This window comes from Aethalodelphis obliquidens, unplaced genomic scaffold (assembly GCF_003676395.1).
Source record: "Aethalodelphis obliquidens isolate GAN/ISIS:26980383/991018 unplaced genomic scaffold, ASM367639v1 scaffold4, whole genome shotgun sequence".
In the NCBI taxonomy this organism is placed as follows: domain Eukaryota; kingdom Metazoa; phylum Chordata; class Mammalia; order Artiodactyla; family Delphinidae; genus Aethalodelphis; species Aethalodelphis obliquidens.
In genome coordinates, this window is record NW_020837948.1 from 45,080,933 (window position 1) to 45,096,668 (window position 15,736).

At 36.7% G+C, this 15,736-nt stretch overlaps 1 protein-coding gene across 1 annotated transcript in view; it reads right to left on the reverse strand.

The window, feature by feature from the left end:
* The window catches only part of ADGRV1 (adhesion G protein-coupled receptor V1), a 543,050-nt gene that overhangs the window by 499,565 nt on the left and 27,749 nt on the right, over window positions 1-15,736 (reverse strand). The window contains exons 13-18 of the mRNA XM_027100633.1: window positions 15,149-15,329; window positions 14,272-14,435; window positions 12,840-12,963; window positions 11,545-11,811; window positions 1,018-1,144; window positions 151-368 (exon numbers count right to left, since the gene is read on the reverse strand). Of these exons, the coding sequence (XP_026956434.1) occupies window positions 151-368; window positions 1,018-1,144; window positions 11,545-11,811; window positions 12,840-12,963; window positions 14,272-14,435; window positions 15,149-15,329 (1,081 nt within the window). The remainder of the gene's footprint in view (window positions 1-150; window positions 369-1,017; window positions 1,145-11,544; window positions 11,812-12,839; window positions 12,964-14,271; window positions 14,436-15,148; window positions 15,330-15,736) is intronic.

The following is a 15,736-nucleotide window of genomic DNA, read 5'->3' on the forward strand; positions in this document are numbered from 1 at the left end:
GTGGAAAAAAAATCTATTTACAAGTTTGAGGATGGATATGTCTCCATCCATAAAACTTCATTTAACTGCATTTTCTATACAGCTCTAATTATTCCAGCATAAAATAGTAAATTTTGGTGGTAAAATAAAAGAGATGAGAAAACACAGCACCTGAAATGTTCACAAGCTTTAAAATATAAAACTCATTGAATTCAGGAATTTTGTCTGGAAAAGCATGGAGAATTATTGGTTTGGCTCCTTCTCCATCCATAAAGTTAACAGTGCCTGAAGTTTCGTAGAACTCTTGTCCAGGTTGCAAAGCAGAATCATTCTGAAAGAGCTGCCAAGCCACAGAAACATTGCCAAAGTGTCCTCGGTGCCTCAAAATCCTGTATAACAAATTAAAGAAAATTATTTCTTATGAAAAATGTATAAGTAGTAACTCTACTGAGAACTTTCTGTATTATCTCAGAAATACACTTTGTCTATTTATCATGTTTAATATAAACCAGCCAGCCAGTTCTTACTGAGCAACCAAGAAGAATCTCATGGAAAAGGAAGAACGAAGTAGAACTTCAAATAATAAAAAGAAGCAGTCTTAAAATTCATAATCTTCGAAGTCCAAACTGAAAGATAAAGTCTAAGATAAATCCAATCGAAAAATATTTAGATGAGAATTGGCAAAAGTTCTTCAAAAGCAAAGCCTAGGGTGAGGGTAGTCACATATCATTTAAAAGAAGAATTCCAGAAGACCTTGAATAATTGAAGTCTCTCAGTCTTGACGAGGAACAGAAGTGGGGTAAAGGAGGGTGGGGAGAGTATTTTCTGCTTTCCATCTAAAGTGTCAGGGTTTTTTTTAACAAGTGGAAACAACATGAACAAAGTTTACAATTCATTCAGACTACCAACTTTGAAATTATTCCATTCTTAACCATTTTTTTAATTTTGAAAGATTAACAATGTTTCAAATTTTTGCATACATAAAGATTTTATTTTATTTTAACCAATTTTGAATTTACCTTGTCCAAATATACTTACCAAAATGAATTAGTCTTTCCTTCTTCTACTGCTTTGTCTATGGGCTCCAAGGAAAAAATACCATTTGGGTCATCATTAGCTTCAATTATCACTGTAGCTATTCCAAATTGATATACTACTGTATCACCTAAATTAAAAATGGAAAAGTCAAAATAACAAAAAAGTACTTGACTTATTGTTAAATTTGTATTTTTAAACTAAGAAACAGTTTAAAATAAGGTTCAAATTCCAGGAAGAATTTCCTCATTGAAGGTCATAAATAAATGAAAGAGATGGCTAAATAAGTTTAATGTGACCTGTCTCTGAAGAAATGTTTAATTACAGAAGAACTACTTTACTGAAAAACATACATATTTTTCTTTGCAATAGGAATATCACCTCAATAGTTTAATTAGAAATTAAAAACATAGCTTTATCAAATTTCAACATTTTGAGGTAGATTCTTTCATTTCATAAAAATTAAAGTATTACCCCATAAGATATATTAATTAGAATCACTGGCTTAAATATTGGATTGACCAAAAAGTTCATTCGGGTTTTTCCAAAACATCTTATGGAAAAACCTGAACGAACCTTTTGGGCAACCCAATTATTTCCCTTTAGATCTCCACCCTTAGGCATCAGAGTCTGATCTGGTCATACGTAGAACAAAGCAATCTTTATGATGTTGAACTTGATTCCTTTCTACTCCAATTGTTTCCACAGCATGTTAGCACCATTACAGCCAATAAATTAGGTCTCTTCTCATCACTCCCCTGAGGTCCATAGCTTTTCCTCTTACTGGAGCTGTTCCCTCTGTGAGCAAAAGTCTTCCCAACCTTTATTCACTTCTTTTCACTCCTAAGGATCCAGCTCAAGCAACAAGTCTTCCGGGAATTCTTCCTTGAATTCCCAAGTTAAGTGCATCCTCCACTGTGTTCCTACAGCACTTCACACTTTGTCAATCTGGCATAGCGATTATCACCTTATATTAATACACACACACACTGACACGTACACACACTCAGGCACACACACACACACACACACACACACACACACAATATTACTGTTAAGTCCTTGTACAAATGCTTCTCAATCAATTTCATCCCCTAGCAGGGTAGATGCTCAGTCATTGGTATTTATCAAAGTTCGCTGAACTGATACAAATAAAACTTTGAAAATTAGACGAGGACAACACCTAAAACTAAAATTAGAGAAAAAGAAATACGTGGCAAACCAGCACATTAAAAATAATTTATATAAATATACAATTGTACTCAACCTTACTTGATGATTAGCAAATGGAAAGAGGAAAAGAACATAAAAACAGACAGTAAATCACTGTATAGAAAATCCTGACATTATGGAGTAATAAAATAACCTAAAATATATCATAAAATCTAACAAAAACAAATAAAAACAAGAACGCCTAATTTTGGCAGGGTTCTGCTATAATGTGCATTTGTTATGCAACATGTCATAGGTGGTATTGAAAATAATGGAGAGGAAGGGGAATAGGAAGAAAGACACAAAGAGAAAGAGACAAAGGAATAGGGAGAATGATAAACACAGCACAAACAAAAATTAAGTGATCTCTTTCTTTTCCTCTTCTTCTTTATTAATATTTCAGTCTAAGAGGTAGAGCACAATGCAGGCACGCTGTGAGTTAGGGATACGATACCACAGTGACCCAACACAAGGTTAGAGCTCACGCAGGGTAAGGAAGGCATCTCCAACAGAGAAAAGCTTGGGGTTCGATGTTGGAGTCTGAGTGGTGTGGGAGGGCATCCACACAAGGGTAAGGGGTTGGCCTAGAGCAGGAAGCTAGAATACTACTGCAGTAAGAAAAGCAGACTCATTGTGGGAAGAAGGTAAACGAAGCAATGGGAAAGTGGTTACACACAAGGTGAATTAATCAAATAAGTAAATATATTGATATTAAAGATAATCGGAGTTGGACTGCTCATTACCAGGGGAGGAAGGGATAAATATGAAAACGAGAAGGAAACTTGTGGTATTGGATAGAAATGGAGACCCTAGGTGAACTAATGGTCTTCAATGTATACAGTTGGGTACAGAACTACAGATGTTAATGTGCATGTGTATATACATAAATTCATACATACATACATATATTCTCTATCTCTGTAAGAGGGCCTAGGAGGACCATAAACTCAATAATAATTAGCATACCTAGTGCAGAGGTCCTGGTTTCTACATAACATTCTTGGGCTTTCCCTGGTGGTGCAGTGGTTGAAAATCCACCTAACAATGCAGGGTACACGGTTCAAGCCCTGGTCTGAAGATCCCACATGCCGCGGAGCAACTAAGCCCGTGCACCACAACTACTGAGCCTGCGCTCTAGAGCCTGCGAGCCACAACTACTGGGCCTGTGCACCACAACTACTGAGCCTTTCCTCTAGAGCCCGTGAGCCACAACTACTAAGGCCTGCATGCCTAGAGCCCATGCACTGCAACAAGAGAAGCCACTGCAATGAGAAGCCCTTGCACCACAATGAAGAGTAGCCCCTGCTCACTGCAACTAGAGAAAGCCTCCACGCAGCAACAAAGACCCAACGCAGCCAAAAAATAAAAATAATAAAATAAATAAATAACATTCCTCACTAAGAGGAGTCAGGGCTTCTTGAAAAAATGACTGATTTCAGGGTTTTGACAGGAAAAGTATAAGATGAGTCTGGAATAGCTTGCTGTTCCAGGAAGTAAGAAAATGCTCACAGAATAATAGCGACAGGTCACAAAGACAAAGAAGTCATCTTGCACAGGCTACCACTGGCCAAATCTGGGACAATGTGACCATCAAAGTAAATAATGATAGCGAAATAGGGCAAGTAGTTAGTTGTTAGTGTCAGTTGCTTGGAGGTGGCGGCCACAGTCACCATGAAAGGTACTGGACGGCAGGCAAAGGTAGTCACCCTGCCGGCGTGTGGGCCCCTCAGACGATGAGGTCATCTGCAATAAATTTCCTGAGACACCTTCAAGATGGTGGAGGAGTATCATGTGGACATCACCTTCTTCCCCACAAAAACATCAGAAATACATCTACATATGGAACAACTCCTACAGAACACCTACTGAACGCTGGCAGAAGACCTCAGACTTCACAAAAGATATGTACTTTTTTTTCCTTTTTCTCCTTTTGTGAGTGTGTATGTGTATGCTTCTTTGTGTGATTTTGTCTGTGTAGCTTTGCTTTTACCATTTGTCCTAGGGTTCCATCTGTCCTTTTTTTTTCTTAGTATAGTTCTTAGCACTTGTTATCACTCGTGGATTTGTTTTTTGGTTTGGCTGCTCTCTTCTTTCTTTCTTTTTTTTTTCTTAAATTACTTTTTAAATTTTTTTATTTTTAATAACTTTTTATTATTTTTATTTTTTTATTTTAATAACTTTATTTATTTTTTCTTTCTTCCTTTTTTTTCTCCCTTTTCTTCTGAGACGTGTGGCTGACAGGGTCTTGGTGCTCCGGCTGGGTGTCAGACCTGGGCCTCTGAAGTGGGAGAGCCGAATTGAGGATACTGGTCCACCAGTGACCTCCCGGCTCCATGTAATATCAAGCGGCAAAAGCTCTCCCAAAGAGCTCCATCTCAACGCTAAGACCCAGCTCCACTCTACGAACAGCAAGCTACAGTGCTGGACACCCTATGCCAAACAACTAACAAGACAGGAACACAACCCCACCCATTAGCAGAGACGCTGCCTAAAATCATAATAAGGTCACAAACACCCCAAAACACACCACCGGACGCAGTCCTGCCCACCAGAAAGACAAGATCCAGCCTCATCTACCAGAAAACAGGCACCAATCCCTTCCACCAGGAAGCCTACACAACCTACAGAACCAACCTTAGTCATTGGGGGCAGACACCAAAAACAACGGGAACTACAAACCTGCAGCATACGAAAAGGAGACCCAAAACACAGTAAGTTAAGCAAAATGAGAAGACACAGAAACACACAGCAGATGAAGGAGCAAGATAAAAACCCACCAGACCTAACAAATGAAGAGGAAATAGGCAGTCTACCTGAAAAAGTATTCAGAATAATGATAGTAAAGATGATCCAAAATCTTGTAAATAGAATAGACAAAATGCAAGAAACATTTAACAAGGACTTAGAAGAACTAAAGATGAAACACACAATGATGAACAACACAATAAATGAAATTAAAAATACTCTAGATGGGATCAATAGCAGAATAACTGAGGCAGAAGAATGGATAAGTGACCTGGAAGATAAAATAGTGGAAATAACTACTGCAGAGCAGAATAAAGAAAAAAGAATGAAAAGAACTGAGGACAGTCTCAGAGCCTCTGGGACAACATTAAATACACAAACATTCGAATTATAGGGGTCTCAGAAGAAGAGAAAAAGAAAGGGACTGAGAAAATATTTGAAGACATTATAGTTGAAAACTTTCCTAATATGGGAAAGGAAATAATCAACTCCAGGAAGTGCAGAGAGTCCCATACGGATAAATCCAAGGAGAAACATGCTAGGACACATACTAATCAAACTATCAAAAATCAAATACAAAGAAAAAATATTAAAAGCACCAAGGGAAAAACAACAAATAACATACAAGGGAATCCCCATAAGGTTAACAGCTGATCTTTCAGCAGAAACTCTGCAAGCCAAAAGGGAGTGGCAGGACATATTTAAAGTGATCAAAGGGAAAAACCTATAACCAAGATTACTCTTCCCAGCAAGGATCTCATTCAGATTCAAAGGAGAAATTAAAACTTTTACAGACAAACAAGCAAAAGCTAAGAGAATTCAGCACCACCAAACCAGCTTTACAACAAATGCTAAAGGAACTTCTCTAGGCAGGAAACACAAGAGAAGGAAAACACCTACAATAACAAACCAAAAATAATTAAGAAAATGGAAATAGGAACATACATATCGATAACTACCCTAAATGTAAATGGATTAAATGCTCCAACCAAAAGACATAGACTGGCTGATTGGATACAAAAACAAGACCCGTATATATGCTGTCTACAATAGACCGACTTCAGACCTAGGGACACATACAGACTGAAAGTGAGGGGATGGAAAAAGATATTCCATGCAAATGGAAATCAAAAGGAAGCTGAGTAGCAATTCTCATATCAGACAAAACAGACTTAAAGATTATTACAAAAAGAGACAAAGAAGGACACAACATAATGATCAAGGGATCAATCCAAGAAGAAGATATAACAGTTGTAAATATTTATGAACCCAACACTGGAGTACCTCAATACATAAGGCAAATGCTAACAGCTATAAAAGGGGAAATTGACAGTAACACAATCATAGTAGGGGACTTCAACACCCCACCTTCACCAACGGACACATCATCCAAATTGAAAATACATAAGGAAACACAAGCTTTAAATGATACTTTAAATGAGATGGACTTAACTGATATTTATAGGACATTCCATCCAAAAAACAACAGAATACACTTTCTTCTCAAGTGCTCATGGAACAAACTCCAGGATAGATCATATATTGGGTCACAAATCAAGCCTTGCTAAATTTAAGAAAATTGAAATCGTATCAAGTATCTTTTCCAACCACAATGCTATGAGACTAGATATCAATTATAGGAAAAAATCTGTAAAAAATACAAACACATGGGGGCTTCCCCGGTGGCGTAGTGGTTGGGAGTCTGCCTGCCAATGCAGGGGACACGGGTTCGTGCCCCGGTCCGGGAAGATCGCACATGCCGCGGAGCGGCTGGGCCCGTGAGCTGTGGTCGCTGGGCCTGCGCGTCCGGAGCCTGTGCTCCGCGACGGGAGAGGCCACAGCAGTGAGAGGCTCACGTACCACAAAAAAAAAAAAAAAAAAAAATACAAACACATGGAGGCTAAACAATACAGTATTAAATAACCAAGAGATCACTGAAGAAATCAAAAAAATACCTAGAAACAAATGACAATTATAACATGATGACCCAAAACCTATGGGATGCAGCAAAAGCAGTTCTAATAGGGAAGTTTATACCAATACAATCCTACCTCAAGAAACAAGAAACACCTCAAAAAAACAACCTAACCTTACACCTAAAGCAATTAGAGAAAAAAGAACAAAAAATAACCCTAAAGTTAGCAGAAGGAAAGAAATCATAAAGATCAGATCAGAAATAAATGAAAAAGAAATGAAGGAAATGATAGCAAAGATCAATAAAATGAAAAGCTGATTCTTTGAGAAGATAAACAAAATTAATAAACCATGAGCCAGACTCATCAAGAAAAAAAGGGAGAAGACTCAAATCAATAGAATTAGAAATGAAAAAGGAGAAGTAACAACTGAAACTGCAGAAATACAAAGAATCGTGAGACAGTATTACAAGCAACTCTATGCCAATAAAATGGACAACCTGGAAGAACTGGACAAATTCTTAGAAAAGCACAATCTTCCGAAACTGAACCAGGAAGAAATAGAAATATAAAGAGACCAATCACAAGCACTGAAATTGAAACTGTGATTAAAAATCTTCCAGCAAAGAAAAGCTTAGGACCTGATGGTTTCACAGGCAAATTCTATCAAACATTTAGAGAAGAGCTAACACCTATCTTTCTCAAACTCTTCCAAAATATAGCAGAGGGAGGAACAGTCCCAAACTCATTCTATGAGGCCACCATCACCCTGATACCAAAATCAGACAAAGATATCACAAAGAAAGAAAACTACAGGTCAATATCACTGATGAACACAGATGCAAAAATCCTCAACAAAATACTAGCAAACACAGTCCAACAGCACATTAAAAGGATCATACACCATGATCAAGTGGGGTTTATCCCAGGAGTGCAAGGATTCTTCAATATACGCAAATCAATCAATGTGATACACCATATTAACCAACTGAAGGAGAAAAACCATATGATAATCTCAATAGATGCAGAAAATGCTTTTGACAAAATTCAACACCCATTTATGATAAAAACCCTCCAGAAAGTAGGCACAGAGGGAACTTACCTCAACATAATAAAGGCCATATATGACAAACCCACAGCCAACATCATTCTCAATGGTGAAACACTGAAACCATTTCCTCTAAGATCAGGAACAAAACAAGGTTGTCCACTCTCACCACTATTATTCAACATAGTTTAGGAAGTTTTAACCACAGTAATCAGAGAAGAAAAAGAAATAAAAGGAATCCACATCGGAAAAGAAGAAGTAAAGCTGTCACTGTTTGCAGACGACATGATAATATATAGAGAGAATCCTAAAGATGCTACCAGAAAACTACTAGAGCTAATCAATGAATTTGGTAAAGTAGCAGGATACAAAATTAATACACAGAAATCTCTTGCATTCTTATACACTAATGATGATGAAAAGTCTGAAAGAGGAATTAAGGAAACACTCCCATTTACTACTGCAACAAAAAGAATAAAATACCTAGCAATAAACCTACCTAAGGAGACAAAAGACCTGTATGCAGAAAACTATAAGACACTGATAAAAGAAATTAAAGATGATACAAACAGATCGAGAGATATACCATGTTCTTGGATTGGAAGAAGCAATATTGTGAAAATGAATATACTACCAAAGCAATCTACAGATTCAAGGTAATCCCTATCAAACTACCAATGGCATTTTTCACAGAACTAGAACAAAAAATTTCACAATTTGTATGGAAACACAAAAGACCCCGAATAGCAAAAGCAATCTTGAGAAAGAAAAACGGAGCTGGAGGAATCAGGCTCCTGGACTTCGGACTATACTACAAAGCTACAGTAATCAAGACAGTATGGTACTGGCACAAAAACAGAAATATAGATCAGTGGAACAGGATAGAAAGCCCAGAGATAAACCCACACACCTATGGACACCTTATTTTTGATAAAGGAGGCAAGAATATACAATGGAGAAAAGACAGCCTCTTCAATAAGTGGTGCTGGGAAAAATGGACAGCTACATGTAAAAGAATGAAATTAGAACACTCCCTAACATCATACACAAAAATAAACTCAAAATGGATGAAAGATCTAAGTGTAAAGCCAGACACTATCAAACTCTTAGAGGAAAACATAGGCAGAACACTCTGACTTAAATCACAACAAGATCCTTTCTGACCCACCTCCTAGAGAAATGGAAATAACAACAAAAATAAACAAATGGGACCTAATGAAACTTAAATGTTTTTACACAGCAAAGGAAAACATAAACAAGACGAAAATACAACCCTCAGAATGGGAGAAAATATTTGCAAATGAAGCAACTGAAAAAGGATTAATCTCCAAGACATACAAGCAGCTCATGCAGCTCAATATCAAAAAAACAAACAACCCAATCCAAAAATGGGTAGAAGACCTAAACAGACATTTCTCCAAAGAAGATATACAGATTGCCAAAGAACCATGACAGGATGCTCAACATCACTAATCATTACGGAAATGCAAATCAACACTACAATGATGTACCACCTCATACCAGTCAGAATGGCCATCATCAAAAAATCTACAAACAATAAATGCTGGAGAGGGTGCGGAGAAAAGGGAACCCTCTTGCACTGTTGGTGGGAATGTAAACTGATACAGCCACTATGGAGAACAGTATGGTGGTTCCTTAAAAAACTAAAAATAGAACTATCATACGACCCAGCAATCCCACTACTGGGCATATACCCTGAGAAAACCATACTTCAAAAAGAGTCATGTACCACAATGTTCATTGCACCTCTATTTGCAATAGCCAGGACATGGAAGCAACCTAAGTGCCCATTGACAGATGTATGGATAAAGATGATGTGGCACATATAGACAATGGAATATTACTCAGCCATAAAAAGTAACGAAATTGAGTTATTTATAGTGACGTGGATGGACCTAGAGTCTATCATACAGAGTGAAGTAAGTCAGAAAGAGAAAAACAAATACCGTATGCTAACACATACATATGGAATCTAAAAAAAAAAAAATGGTTCTGAAGAACCTAGGGGCAGACAGGAATAAAGACACAGATGTAGAGAATGGACTTGAGGACACGGGGAGGGGGAAGGGTAAGCTGGGACTAAGTGAGAGAGTGGCATGGACATATATACACTACCAAATGTGAAATAGATAGCTAATGGTAAGCAGCCACATAGCACAGGGAGGTCAGCTCGGTGCTTTGTGACCACCTAGATGGGTGGGATAGGGAGGGTGGGTGGGAGACGCAAGAGGGAGGAGATATGGGAATACATGTATATGTATAGCTGATTCCCTTTGTTATAAAGCGGAAACTAACACACTGTAAAGCAATTATACTCTAATAAAGATGTTAAAAAAGAAATGATAGCGAAATATAACCCACTGCATTAAACAGAAATGAGTCCATACTAATAAATATATCAATGAAAAAATTGGAAGTTTGATGAGTAACAGGATATTTACATAAACTATCTCCCCCACAAAATATTTATTAATTACAAAGGAACAAAAAGTACAGTAGAGAAGCCTGGCAGTCACCACCTAAACTGTGGTCAAAGTAAACATGGCAGTAAAGGGACAAAACAAAATCATGTGCCAACAGAAGAGATATAATGGGAACACAGAATTACAACTATGAATTTCCTGCCAAGGATGCAAAGTCTGAATCTAATCATGAGAAACATCAAACAAACCAAAATGAAGGACATTCAACAAAACAACTGCCCTGTAATCTTCTATATTATAAAGGTCATGCAAGTCAAGGAAAGACTCTATTCCAGACTGAAGAGATTAAGAGACACAGCAATTAAATGCAATGCATGATTTAGGAGAGGATCATTTTTGCTAGAAAGGACATTGTTGGGAAAACTGGAGAAATCTGAATGGGGTCTGAGGCAATAATTGTATTAATTTTAACCTGATTTCAATGGCTATATTGTGGTTATGTAGGAAAATGTCCTAGTATATAGGAAAAAACACACTCGAGTATTCAGGGGTGATGGAGTATCATGTCTTCTTAATCTAGAAGATTAAGGAAAAAAATAACTCTATGTACTCTTAAAAGAATAAAATAAATACCAAAAGAAGCTATAATCCCTCTAATTTACTAAAGATGGGGTCAAAACATTCTCAGGACCCATATAATGGGGACAAAACATCCTGCTTCATTTATAGCATGGAGAAGAAGGAATTTCCCCTCCTGCAAATTGTCATGCATTGTGGCTGTAGAGCCAATTGGGCTCAAGTCACCCACAGAATGCAGCTTCCCAACCACCATGTCCAGCACCCTGCTAGGAGGGAAGAGACTACAGATGCCCTAAGCCCTTGGATGACTAGAAAAGACTTAGGGTAGCTTTAGCTAAAAGATTTCTATTCCTCATATAATAATAACATAATTTTCTATGTGTGCTATATTGTGAAAAAAGATTAAGAATAATGATATAGAGTATACCAGGTACACGAAGTCTCAACACATATTCCTCAGCCCTTCCCTCAAGAAAGCAATGAAATAAACAATTTTGCTCTTGAACAATCCCAGGTGACAGTTAAATGCTTAATGTCATCTCATAAAGGCACTGAAACAACAGATATGCCATAAATGTAATTTATTTACCTGTTGAATTAAAGAGGATTATATAAAAGAACTCATCTGTTTCTGGGATATCATCTTCATTAATGAATACAGATATGTTCTGCTCTCTACTTCCAACCGCAAAAACAAGCATTTCTCCTTTTTCAATGGGAACAAAGTCCCCCTCTCTGGCGGTAGCATTCCCATCCATGGTAGCATATTGGACGGTGCAGGCAACATCAACAGATCCATTTCTGAGAACTATAAAGTCAGCAGTCTCACCTTCCCGAACCCTCACTACACGAGGTTCTGAAATATTCATAAAGATAAGAAGAAACGTGTGAGCTTTTCTGATTCCATCTCCATATTTTCAGATCACATGTTTCTCCCTGCCCCCCACAAGAAATGAACTCCACTGTGTCTTTACTTAAAGACTCAGCTCTGATCCCAACGCCTACATGAGGTCTCCTCTGATTACTTCTAGTCAATGGCCTTCCTCTTGCCTTGACTCCTATGGAATCCATTGTCTTCAACACCCAATTTGTCAGTAAATTACATACTGTCTGGAAACCTCTGACTACTGTTTCATACACTTTATTTTCAAATTTAGACCATAAGTTCCTTGAGAATAGGCCCAGATATCTTAGGTTTTATTTTTGCCACTTCTTCTACAGGGTTAGTAGAAGACTGAACACAGGACTAACTCATTAAGTACATGTTAACTGAAGGTTAAAATATAAATCAATAATACTCAAGAGGTTTAAGAGTCCTACAGTTGTAAATTGAACATCTTGCAAAAATGATTTAAGAAAGAATTAGATACCAATAGATTAGATACCAAATAAAACTAAAAGATATCTCAGGTGGAAAAGACAGTTCTAAAGAAAGCATTAAAGTGGCAAAAATGGGGAGACCTTAATTTATACGTTAACTTATATGTCCCTTAAGTAATAGTAATTACAGTAAGTAACCATTCATCAAGTACAATATGCAGACCCTGAACTGGCTACACTGTGTACTGGAAGAGGTTATGTGGAAGAGTGTTCATTTTTGCACAATGGAAAGAAAATACCTTGGAATTTAAAAGTGGGAGGAGAACAAAGCTAATAAAATAGTAGTTATTTTATTTTCTTTTTCCTTCAGAAGATCCTTAAAAGTATTTGTTAAAATGTCAAAGAGTTTGAATAATGATCATCCAAACAAATTATGAAATCCTATTTAAACAAGCAACAATTGTGCTTTATTGAAAATGTTCACTTAAAACAATTATTGAAAAAAAGTTTTTTTATACTGTTCAAGAAATATGTGAACTCACTCAAATAAGAAAGCAATACCACCTGCAAAATAAATGGGGTCATCATTTCTTCTAATCCTCAGAGTTGCAGTAGTTTTATTTCCTATTTTAGCTCCTCCAGTGGCATTAAGTAGGATAATGGTAAATTCCTCCATTTCCTCTGGAATCTTTTGGAAAATGTTACACATGCTTTTAGTCAGGTGATTCGTATAAATAATTCCACTACATATTCCTAAATTATTTTTATCTTTTTTAAAAAAGAGCGTTATTAATAACGGTACTAATGTTTGTTTCTACTTCTGAGGCAGAACCACTCTAAATTATTCAAGTAGGCCTCAGAACCCCCCAAAATTTTAATGTACATTCATCCAAACAGTCACTTTATTTTGACTCACTATAAAATTTAATGGAAATAGAGATATTATGCCTTACGTAAGTTAAAAACAGAAATACTACATAGCTTAAGTTATTTCTATAAGAAAATAGGATATATATAGTTTTTAAGGAAAAACAATGGAACAGAAAAATAACTTTGTGACACACTTAGAACAGAATTCATAATCATAACAAAAGCTCAGCTAGCTCTCAAAGGCCCCTTACAAACCTTACTTAAGTTTCACCGAAGTACATCACAAAGACCTCATTCTCCTGTCCTAACAAGATGAGACTCCCCACATCTCTGAGCCTATATGGCTCCCCAGATGGACACTGTTTCTCTTTCTCATCCATGTAAGCCGGTCTTCTCCAGACCCTAAAATGGAACACTGTTGGAACTTTGTCTCTCAAGGCACAAGTGTGAAGGAAAGGAGACAGGTTTCCATACCTATTCGAAGCACAGTGTCCCTCAGAAAGGTCCACCCCATTGTTACTAACTTCTTTCTCTGCATTATCCTGAATCCACCATCCATCTGGTCCAATGTCCTGATTCTGAGAGTGCATCATAGGATACCTGGTAGATGGTGCCCTCATCCTCAAAGGGCCTAAGTACAAACCAAGTGCTTAACCTCTCTCACAAGTATGAATCCCTGATATTTGGCACCTACGCAGTGTCACCAGCGACTACCAGTTCTAAGAGTTAAAAATGCCTTCAGGGAAACCAAAAATAATATTTCTATTTTGGCTTATAGTCAAACATTATCACACATGAGTTCTTTACAGGGGTCCCCAACCCCCGGGCCACGGCAGCCTGTTAGGAACTGGGCCACACAGCAGGAGGTGAGCGGCAGGTAAGCAAGTGAAGCTTCATCAGCCGCTCCCCATCGCTCACATTACCGTCTGAACCATCCCCCGCCCCCTGCCCACCCCCACCCCCATCAGGGGAAAAATTGTCTTCCACAAAACCGGTCCCTGGTGCCAAAAAGGTTGGGGACTGCTGCTTTATCACATACTCTCATGACAGAGTAAATTACCAGATGTTTAATTATTTTAAAAAATAATTATTAAACAAAGAAAAGAGTTATTTGTGTAACATTTACCTCATCTGGAAGGGAGTAAATGGTGATATTTTTTGAAAATTCCTGATCTCCAAAGAAAATAGTCCCTTGGACAGGAAATACATCTTGCGTAAAGTCTGGACTAACCACCCATGATACATTAACATCACCAAAGTTGCCTCGATTTCTTATTACACCATAAACAGCTGTGAAATACAAATGGGTATAACATATATGAGCATATATTAAACAATTTTAAAATGATGAGTGAAGAAATTGTTCAAATAAAAGTAAAAATAAGCCCTCTTTTTAATAAAAACCAATTATTTCCTTAGCCCAGCCTCAAGGTATATATATAAATTAACCTAGTCTTCCCTCTGTAGGTATACAATTGATAAAATAAATGGACTTGATCTTTTCTATCACAGTTTGCAATTTTAAAAGTCATTCAGCAAAAGGAGCAGAATGGTGACTAATTAGGTACACCTATCACAAAGTCCTATAAGGATATTTGTTAAGGGCAGCTAGAGGAAGCTGCATACTCAAAAGTGATTTTCTTACCCAGACAGACACAGCTCTAAAAATAACCTATCAATACATCTCATTTTGTGCCACTGCAATAGTTCCCTAGCAGTAACTCTTAAAGCTTTTCCTATTTGACTCAACTCATTCTTTTGAGTTCTACCACATATGGTTAATTGAAATCAAAATATAACTGAAGTCATCATCACAATACTATGTAAGAAATAAAACTAGCAATCTTAAATATGATTTTTTAAAACACCAATTTCTGTACTACATGTAATTTCTCAGCAGTTGGACAACTAAAAATAACTATTTACTAAAGAAATAAACTAAGCACATGACTAATTTCTTCTTTAGTAAACAGTAATAGAATATAAAAAGTAGAATAAATTACCACTATAGGTATCGTCTCCTTTACTTTCATTTATCGTAACAATTAGATCATCAGAAACAAATTCTATAATCCCATGAGGATCATCATTTTTTAGAATCGTTATGTTGACAACTGTAGCGCTTCCCAACTTGCTTTTCCGTTCACCATGGCTGCTGAGGACCACCCAATAATGTTCATCCAACTAAAATGAACATGTTAAATTAGGAAAAATATAAAGTTGAAATTTTCAGAGGAAATTAAAATATATATATTCAAGAATCAGCTTTTCACAAACATGCCACTCACTGAAAAAACAAAGCTGATTTTTTTTTAATTTTTAACGTCCTTCCATCAATTAAGAGAGACATCAGATATAAGTATACATTATTCAAAAAGGGAAAAGATAAACCATGATACTATATTAAAATTGTAAGAAGACTTAACCTTATCACTGATGATCTAGTCATTTAAAATAATAAGAGTAAATAAAATAAAATTAATGTAAAAGCTACATATGCAATGGTATGTAAACATAATGGAACAATATCTGATTCCCTTAATATACAACTAAAATTTATTTCCTTTAAAAGAGTGATTTTACAGAAAAAT